Raw genomic sequence first — 17,477 nt, forward strand, 5'->3', positions numbered from 1 at the left:
TTTAAACCAAGGAAAAGATTAGTTGTTGTCTTAATGTTTCTGTTGTTATTGTTAGCACAGAGCATCTTAATGCTTGCAGCAGTTACTACTGCTTGATTCCTTTTTTTTTAGAAAACATACATTTATGTGAAGAAGCATATAAAACAGTTTGCATGATGCTATCTTATTGGACAGTCAAAGAAATTGTAACCAAAAGCATCTGTAATTTGAGAGAGCTGTTTGCAGATTTCTCTACCTTGGAGAACCATGCCAAGCCCTTCTTTCTTAGAGGAATCAAAGGGCTTTATGCTTTAACATTTTCTCAGTCTCTTATGTTGGGTTCTTGGGGGGGGGAGACACCCAGGTGAAAACGTGACATAAAGAAATAAAGTAGCTTACAACAAAACCCTGTCCTTAGGGGAGAGTATTTATTCTAACCAGCTTCACCATTAGTTTTATGTTCCAGAATCCTTCTGGTAGCAACTTACGTAGCACTGACACAAAAAGAGGTACAGATTTTTAAAAAATTTTTTTAATAAGTGATATCTTTATTACTGAGATAAAGACTGTACCCTCTTATTTCTCCAGTTGTGTTTCTTGCCCATGAAAACCACATAACAGGAGTTTTTAGCTAGTTATTTGGGGCTAACTGGAGTCTGCCAAATCTATTAATGAAAATGCCTTCCCAAATACGCCAATGCATTTTCAATGAAAGGGGTCTGTGCTAGTTTCTGTTTATTACACAAGAATGAATTTACAGCTTTGCAAAGTCTTCTCCTATTGTCTTTTAACCTTTGCTTTCAGCTGGTTTGAGATTAAAAATACTGAGTCATGGGTCTTCTGTGCACGTGGGGAAAAACAAGCACTGTGAAATGACTTGGTGAGTTGGAAAGCCAACACAGATGATGAAGAGGGACTGTATTTAATGCTCCTGAAATTCTCATCATTTGGATTCTTGCTACCAAAATAGGGGGAAGGGGGTTGGGAGGATGTGTGTTCAGAGCCTGTAAATGTTTGAAGGGTGTCCACAGGATAGAGGATTTAGCGTGAGACACAAGGGTAGCACACAGAGTACTGGCATACAGCGTCCTGAGGAGAACACTGTGAATGCAGCTCCTAGCAGACTTGACTGTTAAGTAGAAGGTCCTAACACTTATAAGAAAACAGAATGAAAAAGTCTCTGTGAAACGTGCGTTCAATTTGATGTGGAAATTGATGAGCTGTTTCTGAGGCCTTCTCTTAGGTGTAGATGGAGTGCATCTCTAGATGAGATAGGGACAATAATATTCCTAAACGTTTTGTGAGTTACTTTGTCAAAATGTAACAATTTCAGAAGTCCTGCATCTTTCCCTGGATAATGAAATACTAAGTTTCTCTGAATGGTAAACTAACCAGTGAGGCCACAATTGCTAGAGTTTTATATTTATTTTCAAAACACCAAAGGATACAATATTTCCTGGACATTAAATTGTACAGTAGGAGGTTTTTTTTTTTGTTTTTTTTTTTTTTTAATTAAATGAGGTACATGTACTGTCAACATTAGCCTTGAGCAACTTTTTTCCATATTTTTTTGTCAAAAACAAGCCCAATCCTGTTGCCTTGAAATTCTTTTATTCAGTTTTTCTACAGTTAGGCTTTACATTCCTGTTCACAGACAACTGGATGTTTTTCTCCAAAGTGAACATAGTTTTCACTTAGACCTGTCTGCTCCCCACCCCCCCTTTTGCAATGTACAGTTCCCACTTGCAGCATTTTCAGTAAACATGGGATCAATTGAGTATACAGAAATAGCTTCTATAAAATTTCCATTAAAAAAATAACAAGTTTTTATTTACAAAGTGTTTGCTACTACAAAGTAATATTTCCTATTGGTTCAAATATACTATTTGCTAATACCAGTGTTCCTATTAGGAAAGTAAAACTTTGTATATGCATTTTTCTTTATATCTTTGTCAGTGTTTAAAGCACATATAATACTACCACATTCTTTTTTACACTACTCCTAGCCACGTACAATGTGGTAGTAGAAATTAACACTATTTGATCAGGACAAAAAATCAGCATAGCTTAATAGCAGTCTTTCTGCAAAAATAAAACTTTAGTTTATAATTTAAAGGTATTTGGAAAGAAAGAAATCAATGGAGAATTCAAAAATGTGCAGCAAATTATTTAAAAGATGAACAGGCAACTTGAACTCTCCTGAAGACACAGGAGTTTAGTACAAGAAAAGAGAGAAATATTTCTGCCAAAGCGTGTGACACTTTATGCCAATACATATGCTGGGGGAGGGGGAGAGTAAAGTGAGTGGGTTAAAAAATTAATTAAAACTTCAAATCCCATATAGTTAGCATCCTTATAAATTGGATTTGTCAGTGCTTGTTTTCTTCCCACCCACCATGTTTACAAACCCTTGAGTTCAGCATTGAAAGAGGTCATAAAGTAGCTTTGTCCATGACTGGCCTTGTTCTTAAAAAGAAAAGAAACAAAAAAAAAGTCTTATTTAATTTAAAAGATAATGGACTTTCAAGTGGTTTCTGCATTTTAAACATAAAAAGGAAGTGTCTCTACAACTTACTTCCCAGTAGAATATGGTAGATGTTAAAAGTGCAACTGTAAGGGGGGGACGGATGGACCTGCCTCTTTCATCCCATAGTGCATGTTGCAGCGGCTCCGCAGCATTGGCCGGTGTGTATGTCGGCATTAACTCACTGCCAGGGGATTGATCTATTGCCAGATCATCTAAGAAGTGCCCACAGACGCGTACTGTTGTAAAAACTGTGCCTGTACTTGCTGCCTAGTTACTCCTGACATGATGTAGGCTGTGCAGAGACAAAGGTTGGTGCCTCGGTCCCAGGGGTTTGTTTGCAGTCAGGACCTGAGGAACTCAGATCCTGGTTCTTACAGGTTTGTTCAAAGTAGGGTGAATTTTTTTCACAGTAGGTGCTTGTGAGATACAGTGGCATAACATTTGCATATACTTCTCTGAAGTATTTCTCATATATATAGCCTGGCTTTAGAGACAAGGGAATGTGCCAGAAACTTGTGATGGGTTGTGATTCAGCTGGTGTTTTCCTAGGGAAATTCTGGGAAACCCACTTAATCCCTGCACTAGTGCAACCAAATCTACTAATTGTTTAAAGTTACATTAGAGCTTTAACACACCCACCAAAAAAAACCTGGAGACTGATTTTTGTGGACTTAACCTTTTCTGGTCAATGTTTTAACTTGTATGGCTGTTCAGAATAATTGTATGTGTGACCTAAAAATTTCAATGGGAAGGGCTGTGGATATGTTTGTGTGGGGTTTTTTTTTTTTCCCTCTTTGCCTTTATGTGCAGGCCCTCACCTACCTGTCAGTACCAGCGGGTTGGTTAGGCATCCCTGCATGCCAGCTCAGGTGATGAGATCGAACAAGCTGGGAAGTATTTGTATGAGCAGCCCTACAGTGACTTGAAAGGAGGGTAATATTTAGCAGAGGGAACAGACAACTGGGAGTAATGTTGGTTGTGGGGATTTTTTTGGCAATGTACCTGCATCCAGGGGAGAGCAGTTGCTCACAGCCTCTTAAAACACTCACCAGACTAAATTCTAACAGCTAAAAAGGGAAATGATAGTCTTATTTGGGAACTTGGTTAAGTCTAAGGAATGAGAGTTTCAGGAAGTTTCATGCTATCAGGATTTGGTTGTGTGAACATCTGCCAGCAGAAAATTAAGTATTTAGAGCTGTTAACATGCTTGCAAGGATAGGTGTGTGATAATCAGAAATTATGAATGATTTATTGGCATATTATTTCTAGATTCCGGGCAGAATTCAAGAAATGGCATATTTTAAACACCAAAAACTCGGTAAACAGATTGACAGTCCTTAGCCTTTTCCTCATTCATCAGTAATGCTGCAAGAGGCACCATTTCCCAGTGCTGAAGGTTGAGATACCTTCAGCTGTAAAATACACCAGGCTTTGGAGTAACTCAGCTGCAGCATTTCTTTCTTTAAAATTAATTAAGCAGAAGGATGTCACCTTAAAGTATGACTATTACTAGAATTTTGTAAATCAAAAATTTAAAAAGCTTATATAGTCTTTTCCCAGCTTCATTATATCTGGTTATTTAAAGTACTTGTGTTCCTGAGAGACTCTTGAAATGAAAAGCTATAAGTTAGGTGGGTCAGTCAGAAAATAACTTGTTCTGGTTTGTTTACTATATACTATACCCTGTGGTTACTAGCTTTGTTTTTAAACAAATCCAAAACCCAAATATCTTAAACTCACTGAAAGGAAATTCCTCTTGATAAACTGCTTGGACTATTTTCAACTGAAAAGAACCAGTTAATTATAAAAATGAGTATTGCTCAGTGTTCAAATGTGATTAAGTTTCAGCCATGCTCTTGAATTAAAATGGTGGATATGGTCAGAAGAGCACCTTAACTGTGAAATTCTACATTCAAGCATCATTTTTATGTATGAACTTGAGGGTTTTGTTTTTGTTTAAAGCAAGAAAAAAGGGATTAAAATTTGGTCATTAAGCCTTTTTACATAATGTTACGTCAGGTTGACTTAGCTGATCAGCGCAAGCTTCTGTGGGTATTTTGTGTACTCAGCAATTTCCAGCAGCTCAAAGGATTAGTGGACTTTGCAAGATATAGTATAAAAAGCTAAACAAAACCCTTAACCAGAATGGAAATATCTACAGTGTGGCTTGTACTAGGTTTAATGAAGTTAGTTAAAATCATACCTTCAGTTAAAATGGTATTGTTTGCTTTAGTCTTTATGTAAATGCACACACTTAGATTAGGTGGCTTGTTGCTGTTAATTCCAGTGTTGAAACGAGAAGAGTGGCACACCTTAATATTACTTAAAAAACCCAAATCCACAAACATTATGTCAGCTTTCCATATAATAGAAGAATTTTGTCTTCCACTCATGTTTTTTCATCTAGTTTGTGGTGCTGACAATTTTTTCTAAGCCAAATTTAGATTTTTCAAGCACCATAAAGTAAGCCCAGAAATAAAGCTGTTTACTGCAATATATAAAAAAGCATTTACACACAGCATTATACTGCTTGCAGCTAAGTGCCTTCTGAATGTATAACCAAGAAATAGTTCCAAGACACAGAAACATGTCACACATGAAAAGTTAAATGTTAACTTTGTCTTGTAAGAGATACCATCTAGGACCAGTTGCTACTTGTTTCATACCAGTGAATGTCAAGGGTATTGCATGAGACAGGAGAGGATGATGGTAACTGAATAGAAAATGGGAAAACCAGTCTTGCTAATGGCCATTTTATTCTGGAAAGTAGCTGCTGTTGGCTCTCAGAGGGAGGGAGGGCCTGCATGTTGAAGCAACTGAGCACAACTATGGCCACTGGCTTAGGGGGAGCTGTGCGGTTGCTTAATATTCTCTATCTCCCTTGTTACTCGTAATTGCTCAGAGCTCAGTTCAGATGCAACAGCTGCATTTTGTGAGGTCCTGCATTTACCTGTTTGGTTTTGTTTTTTGTGGTTTTTTTTAAAAATACGTCAGCTAAGATCAACAAGAATGCTTGAGAAACTTGCCTGAGATCAGACATGAGTGACTATGGCTGGACAAGGCCCAAAATTCTCCTAGTTCCCAGACTTCAGCATAACCACAAGACCGCAGTGCTTTAGTTGAACTTCATCCTCAACTGGAACTTGGCACAAAGAATCTCAAGGAAAGAATTTCTTTTTGAAGTGTCTTCTTAATGTTCTAACTTGTTTTGTCTTTTGTATTCAACTAGTTCAGGAAAAATAACTATTAAAGTCTTGGTTCAACTATCTAAATAAATCTTATGTGCTCCTATTTTTTTTTAAAAAGTTGATAGCTTGAAATCTGCCAGAAAGCAAGTAGTTGTGCAGTCTGCTGCTTTGAAGGACCTGGACATCAATGGAAGGAAGGTATCAGTGAAGATCTGCCTCCTGTAAAGCAGAAAGCACACTGACTCTAATAAAATACATTCCATTTCTGGGCAGGAAGCCTTTTTTTGCCAGGTTCTTATAGTTCAAAGTGCAGTTGTTTAGTGTTTTGCTGTTTTTTCTTTTTACACAGATCTTGAGTGGGAAATGTGAAAAAAATGTACAGTTAAATGTGCTCCTAATGTATTGGGGAGGGGGGAATAATAACTTTAGAAAATGTTCCCCTCTTAAAGAGTTCCTTAGGATCCTGCATATATCAGGTAACTTTGATCAGCCCTCTCCAATGAAAACTGTTTTGAAAAAACAATGGATTTTTAAGAATAAAAGCAATTATCTGTTTAAATGAAGTGTCATTCATGAGGCTGACAATTCCATAGTAATATGCCTGGACTGTCTGTTACCTTCTCTTATTTCAAAAGTGAGCCACTTCAGTCAAGTGCATTGACTGTTTCAGCAAGAATATTATTCTGTATTTGTAAAGCTTTTCTTCCTATAGAGGTAGTGTTACCGATTTGGTTGAAGTGAGGTGGTGTAAATCCCTCAGCCTTGCTGTTGCCTGTGAGCCATGAGCACAGGACAGTGTTAACAGTCTTGCCCAGAGGGTGAATAACATGGGAGACAGGTAAGAATTATTTTTTAATTTGTGCACTTGCAACTCATTTGTGTAAGCTCGATAGCTCTACTTGCTCAGTCAAGAGCTACACTTAAATAGTGGTGCTGCCCTAACTGTACCTCAAATGCAGGAGTTCCAACTGTCTGTGAAAAGTTTCTAAATTTTTAATGCAACCATACAGGTGTGCTTGTATGCTCCTCACAGTTTCACCTATCCTGTATGTCGCTAGTCGCGTGCTAACTCCTGCATGACAGCCAGGCAGCTGTTTAGCTGGAGCCTCTGTTTATCTCACTAGCTCAGGCTTGGTGTTTTTGGATCTTTGCTGGCTTGAGTACAGGTTTGTCTGTAAAAGATCACATGGACATACCCGACGTGGTGCCAGAGCAATGGCCACAGCAGTCAAGGGATGCAGTTTGCTGCCACTGCTCAAGCAAATAAGGGTTTGACAAGCTACCGAATCTCGTAACTAAGTAACAGAGCCAGCGTGGTTGAGCTCTGACAGCTAAATACACTGGTACTTAGAAACAGGTCAAATATTTACATACAGTATAAAAACTAAAAAGAAGGGATGCCATTTTAAATCGGATTTATCTAATTAAAAATAGTTAACTTTGAGACTAGTTAAAACACTGGATGTTAGAACATCACGGGAAGAGTATATCTACAGTGTATTTTGCTCTGTTATTCAAGGTTGTTTTAAAAAAGGTCTTATATATAGCACACTATAGCACACAGAACTTCCTGTTGCAAGTCTAATTTAACAGTTCAAATAGGAGTCATGTGTTATTTTTGCCACAAGTTATTTAAGAAGTGGTTCGATACTACTATTTTTCAAAGGTGCATCAAGGTAAGTGCAACAGAAATTCATTCTAAGAAAGTCTGTCATAATCCAAGCTGACTAGAATGCAGAACATGAAATGATGTATTGTTGAAATTTATTTTTTTTCCTAAGAACCTCAGCCTGTGACTTTAAATGTTATGTGACCTGCCCACCCTGAATTTGAAAATACTGCCTTGAAAACATGCTGCCTGAGATCCTTAACATAGAGGCCTTTTTGAAAAACAACCAACACATGCTATAAAATCAAAGGGATTATAAAGTTAGAACAGTAAAGGAGAAGCTATTCTGGATACACTATAATCTAGAAATACAATTTTAAAACTTTTTTTCCTTGAAAAAAGCTGGTGCAGAGAATACTGCTGTTTTTATCCTGACTGTTTAATAATGGCTAAGAATAATCACTTATTTATAATAAATTAGGTCTGCAGTATAAATGAACATATGAACCTTTCAAAAGAGACATACTATTATTAGAGTATCTAAAATGGATTTAAACTATTTCAAGATTCATTTAATCACTTGCAATTTATATTACTTTAAGAATCTTCTATACAGCAAGTTGAACAGAAAAAAGCAAACATTCTAACAGCCCCTTTTCCCTAGAACAATTTTCATAGAAGATAGTTTTAAATAGCTGTTTCAGCGCATTTGCGCGTGCTCTCTCTCCCCCGTTTTCTAAAGGTAGCTCAGCCAAAAGACAATGCAAGAATTGGCATTTGTTGACTGATTCTGTTTTCTTCTCCATCTGGTAAAGATAAGGCGAAGACAGAGACTTGAGACAGAATGTCCCAAAATGGAAAATATGAACTTGATGTTTACTTTGCTAAATCTCCAGGGACTTTGTTCTTTTCCTTGGTTAGAGTTGATAAAAACCACTTCACTCTGTGTCTGCATGTCACTCCGTGTTCAGTTACAAAAAGTTTTCAATTTCAGCTGTGGATGAATTTGTTTTGAAGCTTCCATTTTGCTTCACTGAACACAGTGTAAACCAAGGCAAGAAACTTAAGTAAAATCCAAACAGGAGCTCCCAATTAAGAATATTTATGAGCAGCATTTTGTATATTCCGTTTTCTACTGTCCTTATTCTGGGGAGGAAGAATCCTCATCTTCATCCTCTTCATCTTCATCATTGAATGAGCATGGAGTTTCTCCTCGTGATTCAGAGTAGCGTGATGCTGCACTGCTGGACTGTTGACTGCTTGGGGCAAGAAACTGCCCAGTTGCTAAGGCCACTTCAGCATCCAAACACAACCCTGGATTCTCACTATCAAAACAACAGAAATGTTGAAGTTTAGAGGATTTCTCATGAAGTTTGAAGCTTTCTTTTTGGCCTCTGCTTTCCTTTAGTTAAAGAAATGCTACTAACACGGAAAAACCCCGAAGCTTTACCTTTAACACAGCTAATAGTTATGAAAACTGCTAAAATATTGGAAAGTTGTATAAAAAAGATTATTGGGTGGCTTTTTTTTCCATAACCAACCAGTAGAATTGCTCAAGCTTAAAAAAGCTTAAAGAAGAATAAATCCATCACAGTTTTGTCAATATACAGAACTGTTTGTAATATGAAATGAAGCTATTAAATGCCATGAGGAAGAACCTGTTCCAGAATAACCCCTCCTTCCATTTTTTAAGGTACAGGTAACCTCCAAGCAAAGCATGGTTGTTGAGGTGTTTTTTGGATTGGGTGTCATTTTTGTTTTTTGTTTAGTTGTTGGTTTTTAATTTAAAATCATGATTAGACTGTGTGGACTAAACTTCTTTCATGAGAGCTTAAGCAGTAGTGCATTTAGACACCCAACATTCTTTTGTATTCTTCAGAAGTATTATCAGGCTTTTTTCCACATGTAATTACCTATTTGTAGTCCGTGCCCAGGCAGGAATTTAAGGTTAATCAGGAAATCTCTATCCTTATAGTAAGGGATTGGAAGTGATTCTATTCTTTTGAAACATAGATACAAAATAGCTAGTATGTTCAAAATTCAAAGCATGTTGATTTAACCTTTCAAATATGATTATCAAGGAAGACAGAATTGAGAGACTTTTTCACAATCAAAAATCAACCATAATAGAAAACATCTCATTTCCTGCATATAAGTGGTATGAAATAGGAAGGTTACTGAAAGTACCACAAGCGTATGTTACTGTCCTTGAATAAAAACTGATTTTATTTACCTTGATTTAGCATCAGAAGTGCCTCCTGCTACCTCTAAATGTGAAACTGCTTGTGCTGAACTTGAAAGTAACCCTTGGTTTATCCATGAAAATCCTGCAGACATATCTAGAAGAAAGCATAATTGTATTTATGCTAGTTACTTACATTTTTTTCTGCCTTTTACAATCTTAAACTTTGCATTCTCTTTGCAGTTAGGATTCCTTAGTTTAGAAGAGGAGGTACCAGTAGCTCGAGTTGATTTTATACTGTAGATGTGTCCTGTTGTAATCAAGATGTAATTTTACATACATATACCCCAGTGTTTGCGGATGCACTCAAACCTTGCAATCTGTCGCACTCAGAACTGTGGTTATTTCTATGAAGCTTCTCCCTCTGTCTGAAGAGAATTCACACTGCAGATGACCCCAGCTAGTAGCTGTATGCAATCAAAAGTACCTGGAATAGAGTTTTGAAGTCCTTCACGGAAACTTCCTGCTACAGACTGATCCTATCAAATGCCCCAACAGCTCTAAGTGCCTTTGCTGTTGCCCTTGGTGAAGGTATAAATGAACTGTACTTGTCAGGATTGGAGATACTGCAGTGAAGCCACCGAGGCAGGATGCGTTTCAGTCGTGCGTGTTCTGATGGCCAAAGGCAGTTTCATCTTGGTGCTCTCGTAGCTGCTGTAACGCAGCCTCCTAACCCATTCTGACACTGAATAGAGATGGCAATCATCAGCTGTGGACAGGAACAGACCGTGTCAAAGGTCTTGTGCCAGGAGTATGCAAAAGAGACCCTGCTGTACACTGCATGTGTGATATGTAAGTCAGTCTCCTCCCTGGGGAGAGGAAGTTTTAGGATTAAAATGGTCTTGCAATAATGTTGAATTCCTTGAGGTAATTTGTTAAAAGCCCTCTGAGGGACAGGAATGGGTTACTTACAACCCTCATAGCACTTGGTTTCAGATACCCTAACAAGTGATGCCTGTCAGTTGTTTCCAGTTATGCACATTTCTGCCAAGAAAATCAGCAAAGTAAGTTAATTGACCCAATTACGCTTACAGGATTTGGGGGGCAGGGGTGTTTTTGTCTCTTAGATAAGGTGTTTCTATTGACCTATCCAAATTCCATCTCAACACAAAGTTAAAATCAAGTTATCAGGACCATCTAGTTCTTTTTCATGCCGCTTGCACGTGGTTCTAGCTGCGTGCATTAAGCCAGGAGTTACAGTCCTTACTAGTTTCTATGCCTAACCAAACTTCTGTCCTGTACAGCACAATGGCAGTAAAATGGGATTGTACTATTCATATTTTACCTAGAATCATTCCATAATAGCAGGTAAGAGGAATAACTAAACGTGTGTTTGTTACATACACGTTCTCATTTGTCCTGTTTTCTTGTTAAGCTTTGGCTGCTTGAGATTTGCCACTGCACTGCCTCGCACAGGGACAGCAGGTTGTCACAGCCATACAAATTGGCTCCCCATCCACTGGGATCCGCAGGCTACCCTGCTTTGTGCTGCGGAGACTTGTTAGCAGCGTGGTATTTAAATGACGTTACAAAGCAAGGTGAGCAAGGCTGATGTCCTGCCAGCACAGTCTCTGGAACATGATGGCGAACGTTAGTAAGTGGCAGCTTTAGGTTGATCTATGAGGACAGAGTAGATGAAAATAGTTGAATATGGACTTAGCTGGATGGCTTTCATTAAGACTGCCCTAAATGCAGGTTTGTTTTTACAGAGAACATGTTCTGACAGTCTCCTCCTGTCTTTTCAGGTGGCCGAACCATTTGGAATGACTGCATTGTATTTAGATTAATAAAGTGGATTAGAGATATATCACAGGGTTGCTTCCTGGTCTTTTGAAGGGGTATACCTGTATGTACATGCTTAATATTCCAGAAGAATAACAAGTCACTGCTAGTAATCTTGCATTTTATTAACATTTTGGGATAATAGCTAGTTAGCTTTTCTTTTTGAAGATCAAGGTGAAGGAAATTACGGATTTTACACGTAAGGCAGAAGAAGGTTCATAGATGCATACCCTGCCTTGTACTTTCATTGCCTTGTATTTCTACATCTGTTTTCCAGTGGGCTCTGAGGAGCCAAGGAAAAGAAGAAGTCTGTGAAAGATGGGGAGTTTAAGAAGCCATTTCTGTTCTGGAAAGGACTGTCAAAATAGAAGTCTGCCTACAGTGAGAACACTGACCACTTCTAGCAGAGTAGATGCTAATAACTACACTTATGAACCAGGGAAAGCAGCTTAGAAAAAACTTCCCAAGGTGGTACCGTCCAATCTACGAGTGGCATCCTTATTATGATCTTGCAGGAGCTAGACTTGGTAGAAATGTGTACTTTCCATGAGGAGGCTCTAAAGGAATACCCGCAATAGCCTTCAGTGGTTGCTGCAAAAGTAAAAGTGCTGCATAGGATTACTGATGGTAGCTGGACAGGCTCATTCGTTCAGTGGGTACACTAATCTCCTCAGGTCCAGCTCCAGCCCATTTTCCAGCCAAGGCTTGTTACGCAGGTAGATCACAGAGCACTTCATGCAGGGAAGAGTAAAGAAGTCTAATCTAGAGGTCCTAAACTGCACCACTTTCTCTGCCCACTGCCTTAGTGGGATACATACAAGTGGGATAATATTACAACAACTCTTAGTGCCTCAGAATTTTTATTTCCTGCTTTTTTTATCTGTAGTCTCCTTTCTAGGAGTGAGGACTCAACTGACAAAGGAAGCACTTGGTTTTGCATTAATGGCCTGTAGTATACACATGGCTTAAAAGGCACAGGGTGCTACTGTGGCTGTGGTTCTACAAGAGTTTATGCTTGTCTCAATCAGTGGTGCATTGCTGTTCACCCAGCAATCTCACTCCCTCCTTTACACTTGAACTGTTCTGCTAGACCCTTAGCTAGACAGTTCTACCTGATAAATTGCCAGAAACTCCTCTACCAGATAAAGACCCTGCAGTTTAGTACCCTGAACCAGCTCATGAAGAGGGCAGAGGAAATAATTGTGTCAAAATGAAAAAATGGGCAGCAATGTGTAATTAGGATTGTGGCCCAAGGATGCCATCTTAAGCTGGTGCAAGTGTCATGTTAGAAAGAATGTTGCTCCTCCCCTAGTAAGAAGCTGGCAAGTGCTGTGGCTGCAGTGCAGCCTGTTGTATGTCCACCACTTCTGGATCACCAACTTAGCTAAAGCAACACTTCAATGTTAACTTTTACTGTAAGTTACGGTTAAGCTGCTGTATCCTCTACGCTTGCTCCCTCTTGGGAAACAGGAAAAAGTAAGGTCAAATCATGTCAGTTTTAGAAATATGCATCAATTATGACAATTGAACAACAGAAAAATGTGTTACAAATATAATTTAAGATGTAATATTTTTCTTTATGGCGTTAATATGCCTTAGCCTCTACTGATTTCAGTGGCAGTCAAACACCCGAGGATCATACCAATGTAGTACTTAAAATATGTATTAAAAGAACCCAACACTTTTTTGCTAAAACATCATGAAACCTATAGAAAACCTAGAAGACACTACTTTTATCAAATTAGAGCACTTGAAGAATGGCTAAAACACATGAGCCTCCTGTAGAGAAAACACCTTAATACAATTTTGATGCACACAGCATCAGTTCAGCAGTTCCAAGCAAATTACTTGGCATGTTTAATGCAATTAGAAGTTACTTTTTTTTTTTTCTTTTTTTTAAAGCTGAGATGGTCCAAGTTTTTTGACAATTTTGAATTTCTTTCATTGCTTGGATTCTTCCAGCTGTTTCTCCAGTCCTATTAGCAAGCATTTCAGTACCAACTACCATTAGTATTTGGAAGTCAGTAATGACCAGGCTAAGGTCAAACTAACATTGTACAGGAAATTACTTACCTACTTAAGACATATTAGAACAGGACTTGTTTCTACAGCAGTTGAGATCATAGCGTCAGCTAGTGTGGGAGAACTTCAATCTTGTTTGTAATAAATTTACGCAGTGAATAAGTAAGAGACCTTGATTTGCTTTTCTTGTATAGTAGTAATTGAGGCCAGTGTACTTAAAAGTGCCATCATGAGAGCTGTGGAAGTAACCATGAATTCTAAAAATCAGTGATGAGCCTGCCATTTCACTACTGGTGCAGTGTAAGAAACAGTGTCTAAAGACTGCCAAGGTTAAAATGGGAAGTTAAACTTAACCGAAACTACGTAATCAGGCAAATGCTGGCTTTTCAAGTGTTGTGCAAAACATTTAAATTTTTCCCTTATTTGTCAGTTACTGCCATTAGAAACGTCTACTGTGCAATTCATACTCTTAACTGTAGATTTGTGTTGTGTAATTAAGTATCAAGCAACAGATAGAAGAATCCTTTAAAATAAATGTACGTCCTTCAGTAACACTTCTGGACTAATTTTTTCAGAGGCTTAAACAGCTGAATGTAACCCGTGTCTGAAGAGCACATTACTTGCCCCAATGCTTTCTGAGTAAAAAAATAAAATCAATACATTTCCTACGATTAAAATTCTAGATAGGTTTCTGGCTGCTGCTCTGCTACTAAGGAAAAAACCTTAACCACAACATTCTTTAAGAATATGCAATCTTAGAATCTGTTTTTTTCCTGTTTAGTTTCTTTGAAACAGAGTACTACTTGTTTCTCACTTGCACAGGAACATCACGGTTGTTTTGCCTTTAATGCTTTCAATAAAAAACCCCACCAGCAGTACACTGGTGTGACTGAATTTTTTTCAAAAGAAACTAAAATGAACTACTGATCACTAGTTTAGACATGTAGTTCTATTGCTGAACTTTAAAGGCTGTTTTTACTCAGTAAACTGTGTAATGACACAGGGTTTTTTTGCAAATGTAAAGAACTCCAATTCTCTGAACATAATTAATGCAGGTTTAAAATGAAATAGAAATTTCAGTTTGCTCCTTGATATATGGGAGTAATTAAGTCTTGCAGACTGCAAGACTATTAAAAGATGTGGGTTCTGCTCCTTTCCCCCTTTTTAGGTTGGTAGTAAATCATGTGGGAAATAATTTTTAGTTGAATGAACCTGCAAGGAACAAATCAAGATTTCTTTCAACTTCTCTTTTTGGCACCAGTGTGTAATTTCAAAATTGACTGAAATTAAAATATGAAATCTTGGTTTTAAAACCCACAGGACAAAGGGAGCAGGAAAACACAAAACAAGTGTTGATAAACATAAGCACATTTGATGTAGTTTGAAATATTAAGTCATTTAAAATGTACTAAGTGAATGTAACTGAATTCTAAGTTATATCTAGCACTGTTTTGACATCATAGTTTTTAAACGTTTGAAGTTTCTGACCTCCCTGTGTGAAAGACACAGTTTCATACTACTGTAATTTAAACAAGACCAAAGCCCAGTTAGTGGAGGAGTCAGGGCAATAGCTTTGTTCCCTCTTTCCTCAAAAATGAAGGTCTGTATATAGTACTTCATGGGGTAACACTTCCTTTACAGACGAAGTCCCTCCAGAAACTTGAGAAAATGTTGGGCTAAGTTTAAGCTTTGAGTCGATCAAGAAGAATGTAGTCTGATAATAACTAAAGGAACTGATTACTAATTTTAGCAGCTCTAGTTCAAAGAGGCAACGCTGAAGATCTAGGTTTGAGTCTATTTAAGTGTGACCTATTCAAACAGTGTGACTAGGGGAGGTAAAGCCTCTGCATGGGACACCTGTCCTGGAACTCTTGGGAGCCTCTTGCTTTATTTAGAGCCGCTCAGTTCTCAGATGGCACCTGCTGGCCATGTGCTTTATCTGAGTATCCCTGGTTTACATGTTAAGTAAGCGTGGAAATGACTGGACGCAGGAGAGCCTACCATGTACTGAGAGTACACTGAGCATCTCTACACGGACAGAGATCTGGACAATTCTTAGCAGAGCTCACCTACCTCAGGCAAAGTAAAGTGCAAATGCAGCTGGGTCACACATGGATTACACTCAACCAGTTAAAGTAGCTCTTTTTTCTTTCCTTTTCCTCCTCAACTTGAGAAGAGCTGCCTTCTTCCAGTTTGCTCCTCCATACATTGAGTTATTCAAAATTAACACTAACCCATGAAAAACTGTTCTTGGTGTCAATTCAGTTATTTAAGAAACAATTTCTTCATAAGGCAGCTCACTCAGAAGTTTGTTGTTATAAATTAGTGTGAATTAAGTTTGCAGAACAACTATGATGAACCTTCCAAAATTCACTGTAAAACAACTCATTTATGTACCAACCTGACTAGCTCCCACATAACTTCAAATGTTACATAGGTTAATGTCATTCAGTTCACTTCAGTTAACTAATGTTATGAATTTGATCAGGAGCAATATTTAAAAGTCTTATCTAACTTACCTGTGATGTAGCCTTCTAAAGCTTTTGGCACCAGTGATTTTGCAGTTCTTAGGTCCTCAGCTGAGCATTTGCCTGCCTCAAGCCCAAAGGACATTCCCATTCTCTTCAGCACCTCACTGTCATCATGAATCTCAAAGGTGTTATCGAAATTAAAGAGGTATTCGAATCTGCATGTAAAAAGTCAAAGTGAGACAGTTTTGAAAAGAGCCTATTTTTCCTTTTTTTCTTTTTGGTATACCCTGAGGTAGGTGTCTACATTCTTCCATTATCTGTAAAGGGTTCTTAAGGGAAAAAAAAAAAAAGTGCAGCAAATGCTTTTTGTCTTCTGCTTCTGTGACTGGCATGCCTACAGGGTTTAAAATGGCACTTTCTCAATTCAAGTTACTTCACCACTTCAGGAAGAAAGTCTAATACTTTCTACCTCATTAAACAGACTCAAAGGGGGAGAGGGAGGCCTTACTAAACATGAACCTTCACTTCCACTGAATCCAATACTTTTAAAGGTCACCCGCAGCCCTGTCACCAAAATAACTTATTTTGGTTTTGATTCTTTTACATTTCACTTTCTGTTCTAATGTGCAACACTCCTCCTGTGAACTGACCTATTTACCTTGGTATAACTTTGCTTTGTTGGATGCATTTGGATGCAGCTAGCAAAGCAGTCTGTTCAGAGTCCTGTATGTTAACAACCTATCATTTCTGCTGCAGGACTCAAAATGTTTTTCATTGCATATAGAAGTGGAAATAGTGATATAAACTTAATATAGCTTTAAGAAAAGCCGGGGCACCTAGACTGACTTTATGCTATGATCACAGGCTATTAAAACCTTGGACAGCACTGGTCCAGGGATTACAATATAAGGCTAGTTCCCACTACCACATTTTCTGCTGACAAAACCTTTATCCCTAGAAAAGCAACCCATCCATGAGATATGATTTTTAAAAGATAACTCACTGGTAGGTCTTTCATTAGCTCTCCAAGCTTGTGTCACATGTGGATTTTCTTAATAGATTTTTCTTAATACTAATTTTCTTAGATCTGATCCAGTAAGTTTGGAAGTTACATCTTTTGTGCCTATACACAAAATTTTCACCTAGAAATCTACATGCTTTGTACTAGGTGGAATTGTCAGTTACAGGCATCATTTCTTTTGTGACTCATATGGTATTACTTGTAAAACCCATTCTTTATGCAGCTGTATTTATTTAAGCATAACTACTTTAAAAGGGAAAAAAGTATGTGTCACCATACCTTTAATTGGCACAATTACATTCCTGCTACCTAGACTGGTGCAGCTAAAGTCACATAACTATGTTTATACAAATGGAGGATGGGAGACCAGTGTCATACCAAGTTACTGGAAAGCAGGCTGTGTAGTTAATGAAGTAATAACTGAATTCAGCTTTTATGGTACAGGATTAAAGGCTGTATTTATTGATAGCTCTGCATTTCTCCTTTCGTGTGTTGTGGTCAAATACTGGATGTTAGAAAGGAGCATAACTGACAGTTACAAAACCACTTATATTCTTTTTGCCTAAAACCTTTCACCTGGTATCTTCTCTTAATGTCTCTTAACTTTAGGAAGCAACTGTGTACAGCTGTTCTCTA

General features: G+C 37.9%; 1 protein-coding gene across 4 annotated transcripts in view; it reads right to left on the reverse strand.

Annotated features, from left to right (window-relative positions):
- Nucleotides 1–1,573: 1,573 nt before the first annotated feature.
- TFDP2 (transcription factor Dp-2) overlaps nucleotides 1,574–17,477 on the reverse strand; it is a 63,746-nt gene continuing 47,842 nt past the window's right edge. For all 4 annotated transcript variants that reach the window (XM_074833795.1, XM_074833794.1, XM_074833796.1 and 1 more), the window contains 3 exons: nucleotides 15,869–16,035; nucleotides 9,537–9,642; nucleotides 1,574–8,628 (listed from right to left, as the gene is read on the reverse strand). In XM_074833795.1, the coding sequence (XP_074689896.1) occupies nucleotides 8,445–8,628; nucleotides 9,537–9,642; nucleotides 15,869–16,035 (457 nt within the window). In that variant the 3' untranslated portion in view covers nucleotides 1,574–8,444. The remainder of the gene's footprint in view (nucleotides 8,629–9,536; nucleotides 9,643–15,868; nucleotides 16,036–17,477) is intronic.

Source organism: Strix aluco, chromosome 9 (genome assembly GCF_031877795.1).
Source record: "Strix aluco isolate bStrAlu1 chromosome 9, bStrAlu1.hap1, whole genome shotgun sequence".
Taxonomy (NCBI): domain Eukaryota; kingdom Metazoa; phylum Chordata; class Aves; order Strigiformes; family Strigidae; genus Strix; species Strix aluco.